The sequence below is a fragment of the Drosophila subpulchrella genome, chromosome X, assembly GCF_014743375.2.
Source record: "Drosophila subpulchrella strain 33 F10 #4 breed RU33 chromosome X, RU_Dsub_v1.1 Primary Assembly, whole genome shotgun sequence".
Classification (NCBI taxonomy): Eukaryota; Metazoa; Arthropoda; class Insecta; order Diptera; family Drosophilidae; genus Drosophila; species Drosophila subpulchrella.
The window spans coordinates 26,634,075-26,652,619 of record NC_050613.1 but is presented as its reverse complement, the minus strand read 5'-3'; the positions used below and the strand labels follow the sequence as shown (position 1 = coordinate 26,652,619).

Here is an 18,545-nt window from a genome sequence, read left to right as displayed (position 1 = left end):
ATATGGAATGTGATACCTCGTTGAGCTCGTAATTAAATCCCCAATCGATTGGCATTTAAATCTTAGAACTTTAATTTTTGATCGATTTTCGCAAAAATAGGTGATGTAACCCCTTACAAAAAATGAGAAAATTGGTCAAAAAATAAATTTCCCAAAAAGTGATAGGAATCGATAGCCTTGGTTGATAGCTGCTCATAACAGGCGGTCTTTTTGTTATGCGCCTCGATTAGACTAAATTACGACCTAAAAACGGCTTAAAAATAACATATTTTTCGTCAAAAAATAATACTCTCTATTTTTGCACAAAAAAATCAGTATTTTGGTCGACAAATCAAGAAATGAGGTCAGAATATGGAATGTGATACCTCGTTGAGCTGGTAATTAAATTCCCACTTAGTTAGCATTTAAATCTAAAAAATTTAATTTTTGAAAATTTTTCGAAAAAAAAGATGATGCAACCCTTATAAAAAAATAAGAAAATAGGTCAAAAAATAAATTTCCCAAAAAGAGATGGGGATCGTTAGCCTTGGTTGTTAGCTGCTCAAAACAGTATGTCTTTTTTTGTCAAAAATTTGATTCTTTGTTGTTTCGCACAAAAAAGTCAGTACTTTGGCCATCCTTTCGCGATTCATTCATTCATTCATATTCCTTTCGGTTTCCGCTAGAACTAGCTGGTTTCCGCCAAAATCCAACCAACACTGATGTAACAGTGGCCTCAACATCGGCAACAGCAACAACAAGAACAGCAGCAACATGTGCAGCAGCAACATTTACAGCAGCAACATCATCAGCGACACTACGAAGCGTGTGTCCCCGCACCCCCTCCACAAACCCTCCCTTTTCGTCGCACCTTTCCCGTTACTTTTCGGTTTTGGAAGCTTTTCGCACTTCACCCGTCTCGCTCACACTTCGAGGCGCCCCACACATACACACGTTAACAGTGGAGGTGAAAATTACAACATTTATAATTAGGTTTATAAAATGTGTCATAAAATATGAATCGATATATTCCGAGTTTGAAACTGAGGGGGAACTTTTCGAAAGATAACTTTTTTTATTTCACTGCATAGTTTCACACACCTTTATTACTGATTTTAGAAGCCTAGGTGACCATTTCAAATATCTTTGGAAAAATGGTAAACTTTTATAGATATACTAGATTTTATTTATTTATAGACGAGGTCATGTAACTCAAAACAGATTTAAAAAATGCATAATTTTTTAATTACACTAAAAAAAACTCCTATCTACCCCTAAAGAATCAATAAAGTTATTTTACTATATGAGAGAAATCTTTACTAAGCTTTAACTAAACTTCTAAAATCCTACATAGAGAAAACTATCCAAGAACATTGTTCTTGAATTGAGAACATTGTTCTTGAATTGAGAACATTGTTCTTGAATTGAAAACATTGTTCCTGAATTGAGAACTTTGTTCTTGAATTGAGAACATTGTTCTTGAATTGAGAACATTGTTCTTTAATTGAGAACATTGTTCTTGAATTGAGAACATTGTTCTTGAATTGAGAACATTGTTCTTGAATTGAGAACGTTCGTTCTTAAAAACCGTGTAAGTACATTTTGGTATCAATATAAGAACGAAATGGTGATAAGAAAAAAGTTAAATTGAGTTTATTTAACAACTTTTTGATAAGTATACACTAAGGACTGAACTAATAGTTTATTTGCACATACAATGTACTTAAATACCACCAGTTCAACTTGATTCGAGCAAAATAAAAACATTTTAAACTTAAAAATGTCGTTCCATTTTTAAGAACATTTTAAACTCAGATGAGAAGGTCAGAATTATCTCTGTGTAGGCATATATTGTTTTGGGTGTATAACTTTCAAACTCCTTTTTTAAGATAGTGGAGTTGAGAAAAAATTGAAAAATATTTTAATATCTCTATTAATCTGACCGCTGCTGTTTGCCTGTTTGTGAGTTGGGGGTTTGCTGACGTCGAAGTCGCAGGCTGTGTGGCGCAAAATCCAGCCACAAGCAACAGGACAGCATGCCAAAATGCCCTGCTGAGCGCCGCAAAATTCTGGGAACCCCCCTCCCCCTCCCCCCACACTCTAAAAAAAACCCCCCCAACTATGCACACAAGTCTGCCCCAAATTTTTGGATGAGAACATTTCGGTGTAATTCGTGGCCCGCTGTTGCTTCGCATTGAGTTTGCGCCCTGGCCATGTAACCCGCAACCTTCCGCCCTGCGCCACCCCAAGCCACCCTAAACCACCCTGAGCCACCCTAAACCACCCCAAACCACCCCTGCACCACCCCCCTCTGGAGCCATTAGAGTGCTTAACATAACCTGCTCACTGTGGATTCGTGTGTACCGAAATATTCCTCAATTATGGTCTCAGGTGCAGGCAAAGCGAGTTTCTGTGTTGGCTAAGCTGGAATCCAGCCGAGCAATTTCCTTTTTTTTTTATATTATTTTGTGGGGGCACTGGCATCAAGCTGTGCAGCAGAAATATTTTCGTAATAAAAGCAACAGGACGCAGGTTAACATAGCTGCATTCCAGGGGGGCTGGCCAATGGAGGAGCATGCCACAGGCAAATGACCTCACAAAAGTATTTTTTAAAAATGCAGGCCCCCTTTTAAAGGTAGAATTTGGGGAATTAATAAAAGGAGTATTTCTTGGAGGTGATCGGTGCTTATATAGGTGGCTTAAAGTGGGCTACAACATATTATACATTTTCATACAAGTCATGATTTAAAAGATTTAGACCCCTTTAAACCAGTTTACTATATTCCAGAAGAGAAAAGATCAGATAATAATCGGTTTTTAGCCAAAAATAGTGGTTCCTGCTTTTAAGCCCCCAAAAAAAATCCTAGCATTGGCAGTTCTATAAAATCCCTTCAAAATAAACTCATAAGTCGTGAGAAAATTTTCGAATTGCTTTCTTGTAAACATTTTATACAAGTCATGCAAGAGATTTAGACCCCTTTAAACCAGTTTAACAGATTCCAGAAGAGAAAAGTTAGGACAACAATCGATTTCGAACCAAAAATAGTGGTTCCTGCTTTTAAGCCCCCGCAAAAAATCCTAGCATAGACAGTTCTATAAAATCCCTTCAAAATAAACTCATAAATCGTGAGAAAATTTTCAAATTGCTTTCTTGTAAACATTTTACATAATTTCTTTTATTTTGTTTCCATCAACATGGTTTCGGTAAATTATACATTGATCGGTTGTTTGTTTTCCTTGGGCTTTCATGTGGGTTTCGCTTGGAACATAGGATATTCGTAGTATTCATGTGTATGCTATATGTTGTGGTTACAATCGTGGGTAACGTAATATTCTATATGCTCGGGGCTCTATAGGTGGTGTCTCTACACAGACGGGTATAAATATATATATATATATATATATATATGTATATATATATATGGTAGCTTAGCTTGGTTACGATACAATATAATATAGCGAGAGTTCCTGCCTTGCTCTTCGGGTTTTTAATTCTTTTTATTTGTTTTTGTCGTGGTGGATCTGTTGATCTTCTGTCGAATATGTGTATCAAAAGTGTGGCCAAAATTTTGGTTGGACTCGACTGACTTTCTCTAACCCCCGGTTGTTTTCCCCAGCCAAGTGTAAAATATATCTCCTCTCTCTTTCTTGTCCTCGCTCGCCGTCTCTTTCTGTTGCCTGCCATCTCCTTTACTTTCGTTATATGTATATATATATATGTATATGTATACGTTTTAGCGCTTACAAAAATATCAATATTCAAAGAAGCAACAAGAAATCACATTAAGTATTTTTTTGGTTTTTCGTTTTCGACGTTTTTTTTTCCATACACAAAAAGCGTGCTACTCGCATTAACTTAGATTCCACACAAAGTGTTTGCTCTATATAGTTCTATATAATATAAGTTGTATATAAGCCCAGTGGAGGGATTTTTGGTGCGCCTGCACTTACCAAAAAACAACGAAAAACCGGATAGAAACTATGTATGTAGTTTGCCTGAGAATAGCAACGAATCGGGTTCGATTATAACAATACAGGGCTTACACATTCCGCCCTCTATATCTATATTTTGGGTTAATATTTGTATAAATATTAGTTTATAATATATATCTATATATATTGGGTTGCATATTAATTCTGCTAATACAAACAAACTCAACGTTTCGCAGCCGTCAACAATAATTTTCGTAACATTTTTCTGTGTTTGGTTTAGTGGGTTTCGTGTGTGTTTCGGCAATTGTTCGATTTACCTATAGAGATATAGCCCCAGGATCTACCTGTCGGGCAACTCGAATACAAAATGTTTTCTCAACGCTTTCAGCTACAAAGAAAAAAATAAGAGAAAACAAAACCGAACAAGCGAACAATTGCAATACGATTCAGGGGTGGCTTAGAAAACCTCTTCAGATTTTAAATCTCCTCAAAAGTGGTAATCTTTATAAAACTCAACTCTTTTTATGGAAATCCATTTGCCATTGCACACAGTTTTTTAAGATTTATTAAGTCCTATAGATTACAAATCTCGTGAAATAGTCAGAAATCGACGCTTTTACAGCGATTTAAATCACAATAGATTTCAAACCACCTCAAAATGGTTATCTTTGAAAAACTCGAGGGTTCTTTCGGAAATCTTTTATTATTGTACAGTGTTATTCCACTACAGATTTGAAATCTCCTAGAGGTTGGCCTTATAAAACTCGTCTCTTAGGCGGTATCAAAACACCAGAGATTTCAAATCTCCTAAAAGGAATATGGTTGAAAAGCACCAGAGATCTCAAATCTCCTAAAAGGAATATGGTTGAAAAGCTGGAATCTCTCTTTAATTTAATATATTGAGATGTCTAAGGCATTTCTTAAAACAGAACCACGTCTTTACGGAAATTTAAAGCCCTCTTTGCCTCCCCCTGAATTCTTTCAATATGCATATAATATATCTGATAACTTGCCAAATCTATAACATAACATTAACAACAGTTGGCCGCACTCGCAGCCGCACAGCATTGCCATATATAGACGATATCTAATACAATATCCATATATGTACGTGATCCACCCCCCGGTTCTCTCGAATATACAAAACGTATAAATATGCAACTGCCTGTATATAATATAATCGGTATATGCATGTATATTGTATAAGTATAAATAGTTTATCTTTTACGTTGCTCGATTTCCACTTGATTTACTCTCTTTTGTTTTTCAGGTCACTACAATTTCCTTAATTTTGTTAAATTTCTTTAAGCGATTCCCAGCCGTTTCCAAAAAAAAAAACCATTGCGAATTACGGGAAGCCTCCCCGAAAAACCTCAGCTAATTGCAATCTCTAGGGTGCAGGTATGTGTTATATGGTATATGGGTTATATGGTATGGGGTATATGCTATATGTTTTGGTTATGTATCCCCAAGCGCTTTCTAACTCCATTTCTACGATTCTAGGCTCTAGGTGCTAGCTACTTAGTACATCGTATGCTCAATACTGATCGGGAACTGAGGTCTCCAGGAACTGTCGATGGATGACTAATGTCTGATGTGTGACGATGGCTCTTCACTTGTTCTCGATGATGGTCTGCAGCTGGAGGACCAGGTTTCTGGACAGCTGCAGGATCGACTGGGCGTTGTGGCGCTCGGCCATTTCTGGAAAAGTACGTATTATATTAAAAATCATCTAAGTAATTATGAGATTAAGGACCGATTTCTCAATGTCATGTTAGATTTTACCCTTAGATTACATGGACTTATCTGTAACATTTAGTTTTTCCGAAAGAAAGACTTATTTGTTTTTCCAAAACAACTTAACTATATCCTAACTTTCTCTGACAGTTACCTATCAGCTAACTAGAACCTTAACCGCACATTGAGAAATTGGCCCTTCAAAGCATCCACTTGCCATTGAAGAACTTGATGACATCGGTGAAGTCCATGCTGTTCGAGAGGATGATGTCGCGGTAGGTCTCCAGCAGGGCCAGGGCCAGGAAGAGGACGAAGTGGCCGGAGGCGATGTGCTTGGCCGCCCAGATCACCTCCCAGGTGGCGAAGACGTCGTCGTAGACGAGCTCCCGCTTGAAGTCCAGCAGGAACCACCGGTAACAGAAGTAGAAGTGCGTGTAGTCGCCGTTCGAGTCCATCAGGTCGTACATCTCGGAGTCGAGGATCTGGATGAGGGATCTGTTGGGAAGGGAGACTGTCATTTTAATGATAAACTGAATTGAGGGCTGATCATCACCTCATGTTGGCGAAGTGCATGTCCATGGCCCCGCCACTCGGGAAGTTCTCGATCATGCGCTCCATGAGCTTGCAGAAGCAGCTGTAGCTGAGCGACTCGTCGTCGAAGATGACCAGGAGGGGAGCCACCAGGTCGCACATGCCCTGCATGTAGCCCACGTCCAGGTGCTCCCACACGTACGTGGAGATCACGTTGCGCAGCTTGTCCAGGTTCTCGTTGGCAAAGTACCAGTAGTTCCTGTCGCAACGCTGCACATCCTTCTCGATCCGGTGCAGATTTAGACCGAACTGCTCCAGGAGCTCCACGCTATAGACGCCGCCATTGGAGCTGGCCGGCGAGACGCAGGCAGACTTGGGCTCCTGCAGGGCATCCAGCGAGGCCACCACTGTGATATCCTCGTTGAGGGGTGACATCAGGCTGGTCTTGCGCGAGGTGAACTCCTCGGTGGGATCGTCGTCCACGTCCAGGGCGTCCAGTGAGGCTGCCTCCGTGATGATCACCGCCGTGGCCGGCTGCGATGGCTCCTCCTCCTCCTCCACCGGGTTGTCAAGCCGAACATCGTCGGCGCTGTGGAACTTGCTCAGCTCTCCCGGGCGCTCCTCCTCCTCCAGCTTGGCCTCCGCCATGTCCACAAACTCGTTGCCCACCGTCTCGTAGCTGCTGGTCGATGGGGAGCTCTTGATGCTCAGCATCAGGATGTTTCCACTGCCATCCAGACCTAGTCCCAGATCGTTTTCGTTCTCGGAATCGGCAAAACAATTCTCCTGCAGACGCAGTGGCTCCATGCTGTCCAGGTTCTGGAACTCTAGCACCAGTTGCTCGCTGAGGCGCGGCATCCCGCGCTCCTCCTGCTGATCCTCTTCCCCGACCACAAGCTCCTCCCCTGGACTACTTTGCTCCTGTTGCTCCTCAGCTTCTTCACCCAGTTCCGGCTCATCGAACAGATCCCCTGGATCGGATATGTCCGAGAAGTCATTGTCATCGAACACATCATTCTCGCCCTCATCCAGGATGATCCGTTCCTGCTCTTCCTCGTCATTCTGCTGCTCCAACTCCAATTGGCGACTGCCGTTGGTGAGTTTCTGGTGGAGATTCGAGGAGCCGGACGCATTGGCCGCCAGGCGAGCCTGCTCGGCACTCAGCTTGGCCACGGCCAGGGCCGTCTTCTCCTTCTCCCGCTGACGCACAATGGCCTCCACGGCCAGCCACTCGCTCATCGTCGTCTCGTAGTAGTGCTTGCAGGTCTCGTCCTGCTTCCGGCGCTCCTCCGGCGTGGAGCCGAAGGCATAGTGTCCCAGTAGGTAGGGCCACACGTCCTTGCGCAGATCGGGTTCCACGCCGCCAAAGTAGACCAGGCGGTAGAGCTCCAGATCGCCGGTGACCACGCCATCCTCGTGCATCGCCAGCCACTTGTCGCGGGTCAGACCCTCCTCGTCCGCAGCCACTGGTGGTGAAAAAGGGGGTGGTATTATAATGAATAGTTATAAAGATAACTATAAAGAATTATATAAATAGAAGAGGTAACCAAACCACTCACTACTATCTACTCCTTTTTAATTCAAAGGAATTATAAATTATTATAACCTTGTAATGCAATGAATATCATATGTATGTAGCGTATACGATTTGTTTTAAATTTTGAACTGATTGTATATATATATATAAATAAAAATGGTTACCCCAGAAAAAAAAAATATTGCCCATAATTCTTTTGGTTATTCATATAAAACGATCCCAAATAGTGAATTTGGCCGTCTTTTCCATTAATTTAAGATGCTTTTAGTACGTTTTTCTATAAGAATGGAATCTTCTTATGTAATGCATTTAGGTGGATATTCCACTAGTTCAGGTATTATATATTCTGTAGGTATTTTTCCTAGTAGTTCTACGTTATAATTTTGTAGGAATAAAGATGACTTGAACTCAAGGTCTAACAACCTTATTAAATATTTACTTTAATTCCTGAGGATTTTATATTATACAAAGAAAAATAGTTTGAATCTTAAAGGTATTATACATATATAGGGAAAATGCCAAAATTAAAGTTGCTTGGTAAAGTGGTTTAGGGTATTTATGTAATAAGTAAGTATTAAATGCTCCAGTGAATTTTTGTGAAACTGGCCCTAACTTTGGGTGTTTTTCTCGGGGATCTAGGGATGCTGGGGCATTGAACTCACGGTCCGGCATGATGCGCACGTTGACCAGTCCGGACAAGTGGGTGCGCACCGTGGAGAGGTGGCGGCAGTAGGCCAGCCAGCCGTAGAAGGCCCTGGAGATGATCTGCCTGCGCATCGTGGAGCAGACCAGCTCAATGCTGGTGCTCTGGCTGGCCTGGATGAGGGGCGTCTCGCAGCTGCTCTGGTCGATGGAGAGGCTCTTGCTGGAGCAGTCGCTGCTGCCGGTGGTGGAGCAGCTGCCCAGGTGCTTCCTGCGTGGACTCGATCGCCCCAGCTCCAGGATCGGATGGCTGGCCACTGGAAGGGGAGCAAGTCAAGCGATTAAAGACTCTCAAATATGTAATCATCATATCTTACAGAACTCCTCGTGCTGGCACTTGCTGACCACCCGGAACACATAGTCGATGGGCGTCTCGTCGGCCGCCGGAGCACCTGCCTCCATCACCGAGGGCAGGATGTGTCGCCGCACGCTCTTGGGCCAGGGGAAGAGCTTGCCGATGCCGCGCTGCGACCACAGCGGTGGATCCAACTGGCCGTGGGGCAGCAGGCCCGTCTCCAGGCAGCTGAGGAACGCCTGGAGATGGCCGCCCTCGGGAAAGTGGATCGGTGGCCGTTGAACGCCATCCTGGCCCACCAGGATGATGGTGCCACCAGTGTCGCCGCCGCGATTCTGATGGCAATGCACATAGACGATCTCGTCCACATTGATGTTGAGGGCATAGCTCCAGTAGAAGCTCTTGTCGCCGCCATCGCCATCGTTGTAGCCGTTCATCAGCTGATTGGGCGTCCACTTGATGGTCAGCGACTGGATGCTCTGGTGCAGACTCAGGTAGCCGGGCATCGGCTCCGAGACGTCCTTGGGCAACACCAGCACATTGTTCTTGCCGTAGAGCAGCGTGGTGCGGGAGTTCTGGTGCAGCGACTCCACGTAGTCCTTGGCCACGCTCGCCGGCGAGCAGGCCTTGAAGGAGCCGCTGCTCGTGTCCTCCGAGCTGGTGTGCAGGCTGCGCTTGAAGTTGATGATGGGCCGGTGGGTGGTGGGCGGCGTCCGGTTGCCGGAGCTGATCCTGTGCCGCTGCACCTGGTGGTGGGGGGAACATGGAATATGGGGAAGCATATCAGTTATAAGATTTCTGATTTTTGCTTTTAAAATCTACACAGAGAAAATTCAGACGTTCTCATCTGAGGTGAAAAAGTTCTTATAACTAGAACAACAACAAAAATGTTTTCATTTTGCTTGAATCAAGTTGAATTTGCGGTATCTACATTGTATATCTCTACAAATAAACTATAAGTCTAGTAACTAGTGTGTAACTATCAAAAAGTGCTTAAACAAACTCAATTTAACTTTTTTCCTCTCAGCATTTTGATCTTATATTGAGAATGTAAATGTACTAGCCCGGTTTTTAAGAACGAATGTTCTCAATTCAAAAACAATGTACTTAAATAGTCTACTCTATGTTTTTTTTTTTTTAAATTAGCATTGGAACTAGCAGATAACGAATATTAAGATTTTAAATTTAAATATTTTGATCTATAATTTTACGTGTAAATATGAAACTGAACAATTATGGTAAATTAAATAACTATAGACTATGATTGTAATATGCAATCCTTCTTTTTATTGACCTAATTTAAGTAAATAGAACTAACATCTTATCTAATAATTTCTACCTTGATTCAACAAATGTGATGTAGTTAACATTATGTTTCTTGTAGGTATTTATTTGAAATATGCAATACGGAATTTTTACTAGTCCATTTTTTGATTGTTGTATACTGTCTAAATGAAATATATTTTATTTATTTAAATTTACAAAAACACTGAATTTAACCATTCTCCTAAACTTCTTAGATCTTAAGGAAATCAAAAACCATCTAAGTTTTGATGAACGAACACATATTTTTAAATGAAAAATAAAAATATATTGTTCAAGTATAAAAAAATAAAAATTCAAGGGCTTTTGTTAATTCTTATAAATATTTTTAAGTGCAGACAAATGTAAAGGGCATAAGTTATAGGAATATGATGGACGGGAAGACTCACCAGCTCGTCGGCACAGGGATCGGACCAGTAGTGGTCGGCAGTCTTGGCCCGGGTGAACTCGAGGGCGCAGGGACCCACCAGCAGGGAGCTCAGGATGGATCCGTAGTCCGGGTCGGCGACCAGCGCCTCGCGATCGTAGTAGCTGCTGGCGTTGCTCACCAGGTGCTCGATGATCTTGGCCAGCCGCTTCTCGTGCAGAGCCAGCCGGATCCACAGGTACTTTCCCAGTGGGGCTATAGAACCGCCCCCTCCGCCACCGCCGCCAGTGCCCGTTCCCGCTCCATTGGACACCGTATTGATGGTGGTCACCGAGTTGCTGCTCCCACTGCTCTTGCTCAGAAGCTTCGGCTTGATGATGCTGTCGCTGGAGGAGGAGGAGCGCTTCCCGCTCACCGCATGCGACTCCTGGGCCAGCTCCAGTTCGAGCAGCCGCCGGCTCACGTAGTCCGCCTCCGGGCAGATCTTGGCTATCTTCTGGATCAGCGCCGTCGTCGAGGAGGTCTTGAACAGGCCAAGAGCCCTCCGGCGGAGGCCGTGACTCAGACAGGCCTCCACCGCGCCGCACAGCGAGGTCACCGAGCTGCTCTCCTCGTGGACGTACTTCTTGGTCACCGCCTCCTCCATCAGCTGCTTCACCTCCTTCTTCACGCTGGCTATCAGCCGCTCCTTCAGCTCGGTCTCCGCTGAAAGCGGGAAGATTGGGGAAAACCATATATCGTTTTTAGGAAGGTATAAAAATAACAAATGTATCTTTTATTTAAGGAATATAACTAGTTTGTTTCATTTTAATGCAAGTAACTGCTGTAAGATCGGAAATAATAACAAACATAAAATATAACATTTTATAAAAGGATCTGTTTATTTATACATACATATTATAATATTTTTTTGTGTAGCTATTAAAAAACATCATCAAAATTTTTTTAAGATAAGTTTTCTATTTGTCAAAAAACATTTATCATCCTAATATTATATAAGCACTCAAACCACACCCTGCCCATCTATATTATTTTTAATTTTTTTCGATATAATAAATATATTAAAACATATTTTTGAGAAGTATTCATATTCCGCATGATATATCTTGGTTTTTATATCAAAAATCATCGAATAGTGTTGTTCCTGATTTTTCAAAATAAAAATAGGCTCAAAGCTCTTAAGTTCTTTAAGTATAATTCGGAAAAATAAAGAAAAAACAAAATAAGGCCGCAGGTTGACAAAAAGGGAAGGTCCATGTATTTGGGAGTTACTTATTTGCCTTCGTGTGGTTATTGATAATCCCTGAACCTCTCCTAACGACCGACATGACACTTCCACGCCCATTTCCATTTTTTATTTCCCCACAGGGCACTCGTAACGGAGCCCCGATAAATATGCTTTGATTGATTGCACATGCCGGAGTGCCGCCCCCCGCCGGAGGAGCCCTTCCAGTCCGCAGCGAAAGTACTGCCCCCAACTTGTCTGGGATTGCGTTTACGTTTGCTTTCGGAGTCCACAGACCGACGTCAATCATTTTGTCATCGCTGTCAATTTTTGTTTCGTTTGCTTCTGTGCACAAAATCGTCCCTATGCTCCAATGCCCCCATATACAAGCATTTATTGGTACATAAATATTGGGCCGAACACAGTGCGTATGCGTAATAAGTAAACTTTTTCACCGAGAGATACCCAAAAAAAATACAATAGATAAGTAACCATCCTTAAAAAAAGACATTACAAGTAATTCTAAATTACCATTCGCAAAAGATAAAGGTAACTTTAACTTATTACTTCATAAATGTTGGTTCAAATAAACTTCCCAAACAAGATATCCTTAAAGACCATACAATAGTATATGTTATTTCCAAGTTTTTGTTTTTAGAAGCAAATAGTAATTTTAAATTAAATTAGGATAGAAATAAAAAGTTTGTTTAAAAATTTGTAGATAAAATAATCATATATTTTGTGTAAATATAGCTATTAAAAAATCCAAAATCACATTTTTCATTTAAACAAGAACTGAAAATACTTGCTAACCTGTTGCACTTCAAAAAGGGTGTGGAGATAGAACCGGAACTACAACGTCTTATGGTGTTTTCAAAGAGTTCTGGAATTCTTAGTCGCACAGTGCACGTATGTAAATGTTCCGGCATTGTTCTATATACAAATATGCTAATAGGATAGAACGACCACGAAGTGGGAAAGCCCAAGGAGGAAATGAAGAGAAAAGAAAACGAAGGGCAGGGCGTGCTTCTAATTAGAATGGAAATAAAGGATTTACGTCGCTACGTGACATGGCCGCCAATGTCCAGGACCCAGGATACAGGACCCAGGACTTGAGAACCGGATACCGGGAGACAGGACTCGGGACATCGGGGAACGAGCAGGACCAAAATCGATAAGGGAAACTTTTTGAGAAATTGCAACAGTTTTGTAAACACTGAAATGCGGCAACGGTGCAGCCTCTGTAATCAATTACCCAAGGAATGCACAGAACTAGCCCTTTTTCAAAAGAAATTAAAGAGATTCATCCAATTTTAATTCACTTTAAAAATATTTAAAATATTTTAAATGCATTTTAAATGCATTTTAAATGCAAAATAAAAAAAAACTTGAAGAAATAGCAAATGTTACACATATTTTATTTTGAAAACACTTCAAGACTTTATATTTTGAAATCTTTTCAAAAAACAGATCCAACAGTAGGTACTCTAGTACAAACTATGTTACCATTCTAAAATAATAAAACTTTTAGTTAGTTAGATTATCTCTTTGTTTTTTTAAGATTTTCTATCCACAGATAAAAACAAACTTAAAATCTTAAAACACTTTTTACATTCACGAATCAAACATTTAATGGGTTCATAAAAATATTGCATCTTTCAAATCTTAATTCCAGTGCCAGTAACTAAAATGATTCCTTAAAATGTTTGAGATTTGGCACCTATTCTTTTTTTGGAACTTAACAACACTTTTCACATATTCACGAATCCAATATTTTTGTGTTTTTAAAAATATTGCTACTTTAAAATCTAAATGTCAGTGCTATAAATATTTATGATTTCAATAATGCTCTTAATTAATGGTTAGAAATAAATACACAAAGAGTATTTAATTTTAAAATGGTAGGGAATTTGAATTTAATAACACTTTTCACATATTCACGAATCCAATATTTTTGTGTTTTTAAAAATATTGCAACTTTAAAATCTTAATGCCAGTGCTATAAATATTTATGATATCCCTAATACTCACAATTAATGGTTAGAAATAAATACACAAAGAGTTTTTAATTTTATAACCCTCTTAATTTGCAAAATTAATTTACAAATCCCCTTAATTTACAAAAAAAAGTCCAACATACCGAACTTTGACTGTAGAAACCACATTGGAAAAGCGTTAGAAGGCGGCAGGAAAAAGCGAAGTGCATTCGGGCACATCGACACATGCACTAAGTTGTTTATTTTCAATTCCCGCTGCAATTTGAGTGAAACATTGCGATAAACAGGGCTCTATGTGTGCGTGCCTGTGTGTGTGCGCGTCTGTGTGTCTGTGCGTCTGTGTGCGGAGGTGCAGAGTGCCCGGTGGGGATGTGTGTGTGTACTAACCTTGACTTGATGCTAAAAAACTTCCTTGAATTCTAACCTACAACAACAGAGCGAGACGCGAGAGAGGGAAAGAGAGGGGGCGAGGGAGAGGGCAACACCTGCGACGCTACCAATACAAGTGCACAACAACAGGCACACACGCACACACTTGACCCTGAACAACATAAAACAGCTGATGACAGGACGAAGGGCAGAATGGGATGGCAAATGAGACGCTGAAAGGCGATGACTCGCTCTCTCACTCTCGCTCCCTTTCCCTTTCCCTCTCTCTCTCGCACTCTACTCTCTTTTTTCAGAGAGGGATGGCAAATGAGTGTGCGTGTGCTTCCTCTTTAATTTGCCAGTAACACAATAACAAAAACGACGACATGGGAGGGTCCCTCACACACACACACACACACATCATTAAATCCCATGCCAGAGCAGCCATATTGCTCAAACATATGTTTGTTACCGTTACCCAAGAAAAGACGCAACACACACGTTTGCCAGCATGTGTGTGTGCACAGGGGGAAAAGGAAACAAATAAATAAAAAGGGAATTTAATAAGGGGATGTCCTAAAGATTTTGTTCTTTCACATAGTAAAAATAATTAATTCTAACACAATAAAATAATACTTTTCCAATTACACGGCTTATTCACAAGCAGATATTAAACAAAAAAGAATAAAAGTAAATCTTACTTCAAGTATTACAAGTAAACTACTTTAAGCAACGTGTTTATTTACTTTTACCCATTTGAGCAAATGCAACAGTGCGTATACGTAATAAATTATTACTCATACGCATGGTTGTCTTACATTGCCCTTGTAAGTATGCTATGATTTTTTTTCTTCCCCTTATTCACCTTTTAATAATGTTATTAATACAAGAAAATTGTATTAATAAGCAAAATATTGATATTAGGCATGTTTAGCTTAATTTAAACCAAGATTTTAATATTCGGCTTGTGAGAAAATTGAAAAGCAATATCTTCGCAACCTTAATTGCATTTTGATTTAAATAATAAATAAGACTATTACTTATTCTTGATAATTTCTTTGAGAATCCTGCAGCACTGCCTCGATATCCTTCCAAATGTGCAAGATTTCTCAAACAATTATAAAGTATGCTATTATTTTTTCCCCCTTATTCACTTTTTAATACTGTTATTAATACAAGAAAGATTTATTAATAAGCTAAGTATTGATAATAGGCTTTCGAAAAACAGGTTTAGCTTGATTTAAACCAAGATTTTAATATCGGTTTCTGACAAAAAACAATATCTTCGCCACCTTTATTGCATTTTGATTTAAATAATAAATAAGATTATTATTTATTCGTGATAATTTCATTGAGGAACCTGCAACACTGCCTCAATATCCGTCCAAATGTGCAAGATTTCTCAAACAATTATAAAAGACTTATGTGGGCAGTGCATTTTTGAACAGTGTCTGCGAAAAGGGGGAGTTTCCGAGCCACACCGAATGGTAAACGTGAGAAAAGAAACCCGGACATTGTGAGCGCTTCTCTGATTACATTAATTGCCGGGCAATTTGATGACTTTCAAATGAGAGGGCAGCCTGTAAGAGGGGGCGTGGTCGACAGGAACTAACCGAGCGTAATCGCATCGAACGACGTAATGCAATTACCGGTTCCGTCCGTCATATGTATATACGACATGTACACGCTCTATATGGCCAATTAGCTGCGCAGGAAGGTAAGGGCTGGCCGGCGAAGACAAACAGCAGCATATTAATGCCAAATTGACCTATTGGCCGTGAACTTTGCATTTGGCATGGTCAGGGTAATACCACTTAATTGGCAGTGGTCGGTAGTGCACGGTGGTTTTAAAAACTGTCATTCAATCGATTCCAATTAAAGTAGCTTTACCTGCGATCCACCTGAGTGCAATCTGCTGTCCGACAAACGATTTTCCTTTTGCCTTTTTAATTAATAACCCGCCATTTGTGGTCGGAGATTTTCTCAATTTCCGGAATAAAGTATGGGTATAAATAATGCAGAAAGTAATTACCGGGGAAAATGACAAACGCAGACTTTTCTTTGATGGCAATGAAGAAGGGCACATTAATTGAATGTAAGTCAATTAAAAACAGCTGCACAAATGTCAAAGGGTTTGCTACTTATACCTCTACTTGCAGCTAACAAATTCACTTAACAAAAGCGCTATTAATAAGTATACTGAATAATTCCAATTTGAACTGACGACAAACTTCTGTGATATATCACCACTCAAGTTAACTCAATCGCAAGGTATTATTCAAAAAGTTCAAGTCCAAGGAGCTGGACTTGACACACATGTGTGTGTACATGCATTTTCGGATGTTTACCCATATTCCGGATTCCATACTCCATATAACACCACCCTGTCGAGTTCATCGAAGCAATTACAAAAAGTTTCGCTTGCCTAAACTTTCAATATACAGTGAAGCACTGGATGAGTATTGTTGTTGAAAATTTAATAATTAGAACTTAAGGATTTGTTTTTGGTTTGAAATGTGTTTTAAAGACATGTTTAAATATGTTAGGCAATTATAAACTTTTTTTAGAAAAATCTTGTTTGAAGATGCATATTCAAGGAAATAAGGAGAATATGATATGATGATATGATATGATATGAAAATTATAAGTGAAATAAATAAATAAATGAATAATATATAGCTATATTTCAAGATCCCTTCAAGATAAAATAGGCATTAGAATATATGAGCATTTTCAGTGTTTTATTAAATGTGTGCCCACTGTACTCGTATCAAAATCAAAATGAAATAAATATATTAAATGAATAATAAATTATAGCTTTATTTCAAGATCCCTTCAAGATAAAATAGGTATTAGAATAGATGAGCATTTTCAGTGTTTCATTAAATGTGTGCCCACTGTACTCGTATCAAAATCAAACTTTTAATAAATAAATACATTTTAATGAATAATAAATTATATTTCAAGATCCCTTCAAGATAAAATACGTATCAGAATCTATGAGCATTTTCAGTGTTTCATTAAATGCGTGCCCACTGTACTCGTATCTTTTCTTCTCTTTGCTTTTTTGCTTTCTTTTCTTGCAGAAACGACGCCAAATCATTTCACTTTCGCACCTTCTACGCATCAACGATGAGAACAACAACAAAGAACACACACACACAGACAAAGGTCCTGACATTTCGGCATTTGTATGTATGTGGTGTATGCATGATATGTAATTGGAATTTGCCACTGTTGTTGTTGCCAAAAGAACACTCAAAACAATCAGCGGCTTTTTATTATTTCGATACATAAATCAAGGTGAATTTTTGCATTAATTCCTTCTAATATTTGTATGGAAAATTGGGAATTTTCACGTTTGAAAATTAGTAAGTAAATAAACTGATAGATGGGCAGAGTATCTGTATCTATCCCTCTTATTATTTATTTTTTGAATCCGAAAGTACAACAAAATAAAATTTGCACCACACTTTCGACACTTGTTTGCATTTGCATTGATTCTATTAAGATGGAAAACATCGATTTAATATTATTTTATACGTAGTAAGTTATTAAGTTAATCCCTAGATCACATTTAATTTTCTCTCTGTGTAAGGGAAGGGAAAGAGAGGGGGCGAGGACAATAAATGTTTCTCACTCACCGCTGCTGGCGTCGCCCGCGGCGTTGGCAGCGCTGCCGCCGCTGAAACTGTGTAGCATGTTCATTTGTATTGGTGGATGATGGACCCTCTGCTCTCTCTTTCGCTCGCTCGCTCCTAGTTCTTTTTGTGGTATATTTCTTGGGGCAAATTGTTTCTCTCTCTGCCAGCTGCTTGTTTCCTTTTGCTTTTCTTCTTTTGTGTTTCCTTTATTTCTCTTCACCTTCTTCTTCCTTCTTTTTTTTGTTAACAAAAATTGTGGTATCAAAAATTTTCTTAGATTCGTTGTCTCATGTTTTGTTAGGTTTTTTTTGTGTGTCGCAGTTGTTGTTTTGCTACATTTTTACTACTACGCACGCACACACACCCGCATACGCACACACACTTATATAACAACAACAGAGTGTGTGTGTGTGTGTGATGATGCTGCTGCTATGTTGTTGCTGTCGTTTCCTTTTGGTAGTAGTTATTCACATTTTTGCTGCATACTTTTTGGCTGCTCCGTTCTCTTTTGCGTCTTGGTGTATGTGTGCTGGTGGCGCTACTTTTAATAACTATTTTTTATATTTTATTGTTCCTTTCCCTCTTTGTTTATTTTTGATTATACTTCTTATCGTGTCATTTGCTGTTTTCCGCCACACAGCTTTTCGCTCTGCTCGCCAGTAGGGATGTGAAAAATATACCAAAATATCAATACATCGATATTTTTCGGGTGATTGTCAATCTATCGATAGACGGACGTTGACATTCCAACACCAGTGTTGCCAGCCCGTTGTCAAAAATTACGTTTTTCGAAAATCTGCATTTCAATGTTTGAAAATATTGCAATTCAACCAAATAATTTATACCATAATAAAGAAGGCAGCAAATATTGTTTATTTTATGGAGTAGGAAATTATTAAAATTGTA

At 39.7% G+C, this 18,545-nt stretch overlaps 1 protein-coding gene across 1 annotated transcript; it reads right to left on the bottom strand.

The window, feature by feature from the left end:
- Positions 1-3,133: 3,133 nt before the first annotated feature.
- LOC119557057 (small G protein signaling modulator 2) lies at positions 3,134-18,290 on the bottom strand. Its single transcript, XM_037869605.1, has 7 exons — positions 17,640-18,290; positions 10,427-11,109; positions 8,737-9,460; positions 8,380-8,676; positions 6,203-7,646; positions 5,867-6,144; positions 3,134-5,613 (listed from the first exon to the last, which is right to left on the bottom strand). The coding sequence occupies exons 1-7, from the start codon at positions 17,701-17,703 to the stop codon at positions 5,525-5,527; spliced, it is 3,579 nt and encodes a 1,192-aa protein (XP_037725533.1). The 5' UTR covers positions 17,704-18,290; the 3' UTR covers positions 3,134-5,524.
- Positions 18,291-18,545: the final 255 nt, after the last annotated feature.

Coding starts and splice junctions, on each gene's coding strand:
- LOC119557057 (XM_037869605.1), bottom strand. CDS start 17,703: ATGAACATGCTACACAGTTTCAGCGGCGGCAGCGCTGCCAACGCCGCG. Junction 9,461..10,426: donor ATCCCTGTGCCGACGAGCTG/GTGAGTCTTCCC, acceptor CCCCACCACCAG/GTGCAGCGGCACAGGATCAG. Junction 6,145..6,202: donor ATGCACTTCGCCAACATGAG/GTGATGATCAGC, acceptor CCTTCCCAACAG/ATCCCTCATCCAGATCCTCG.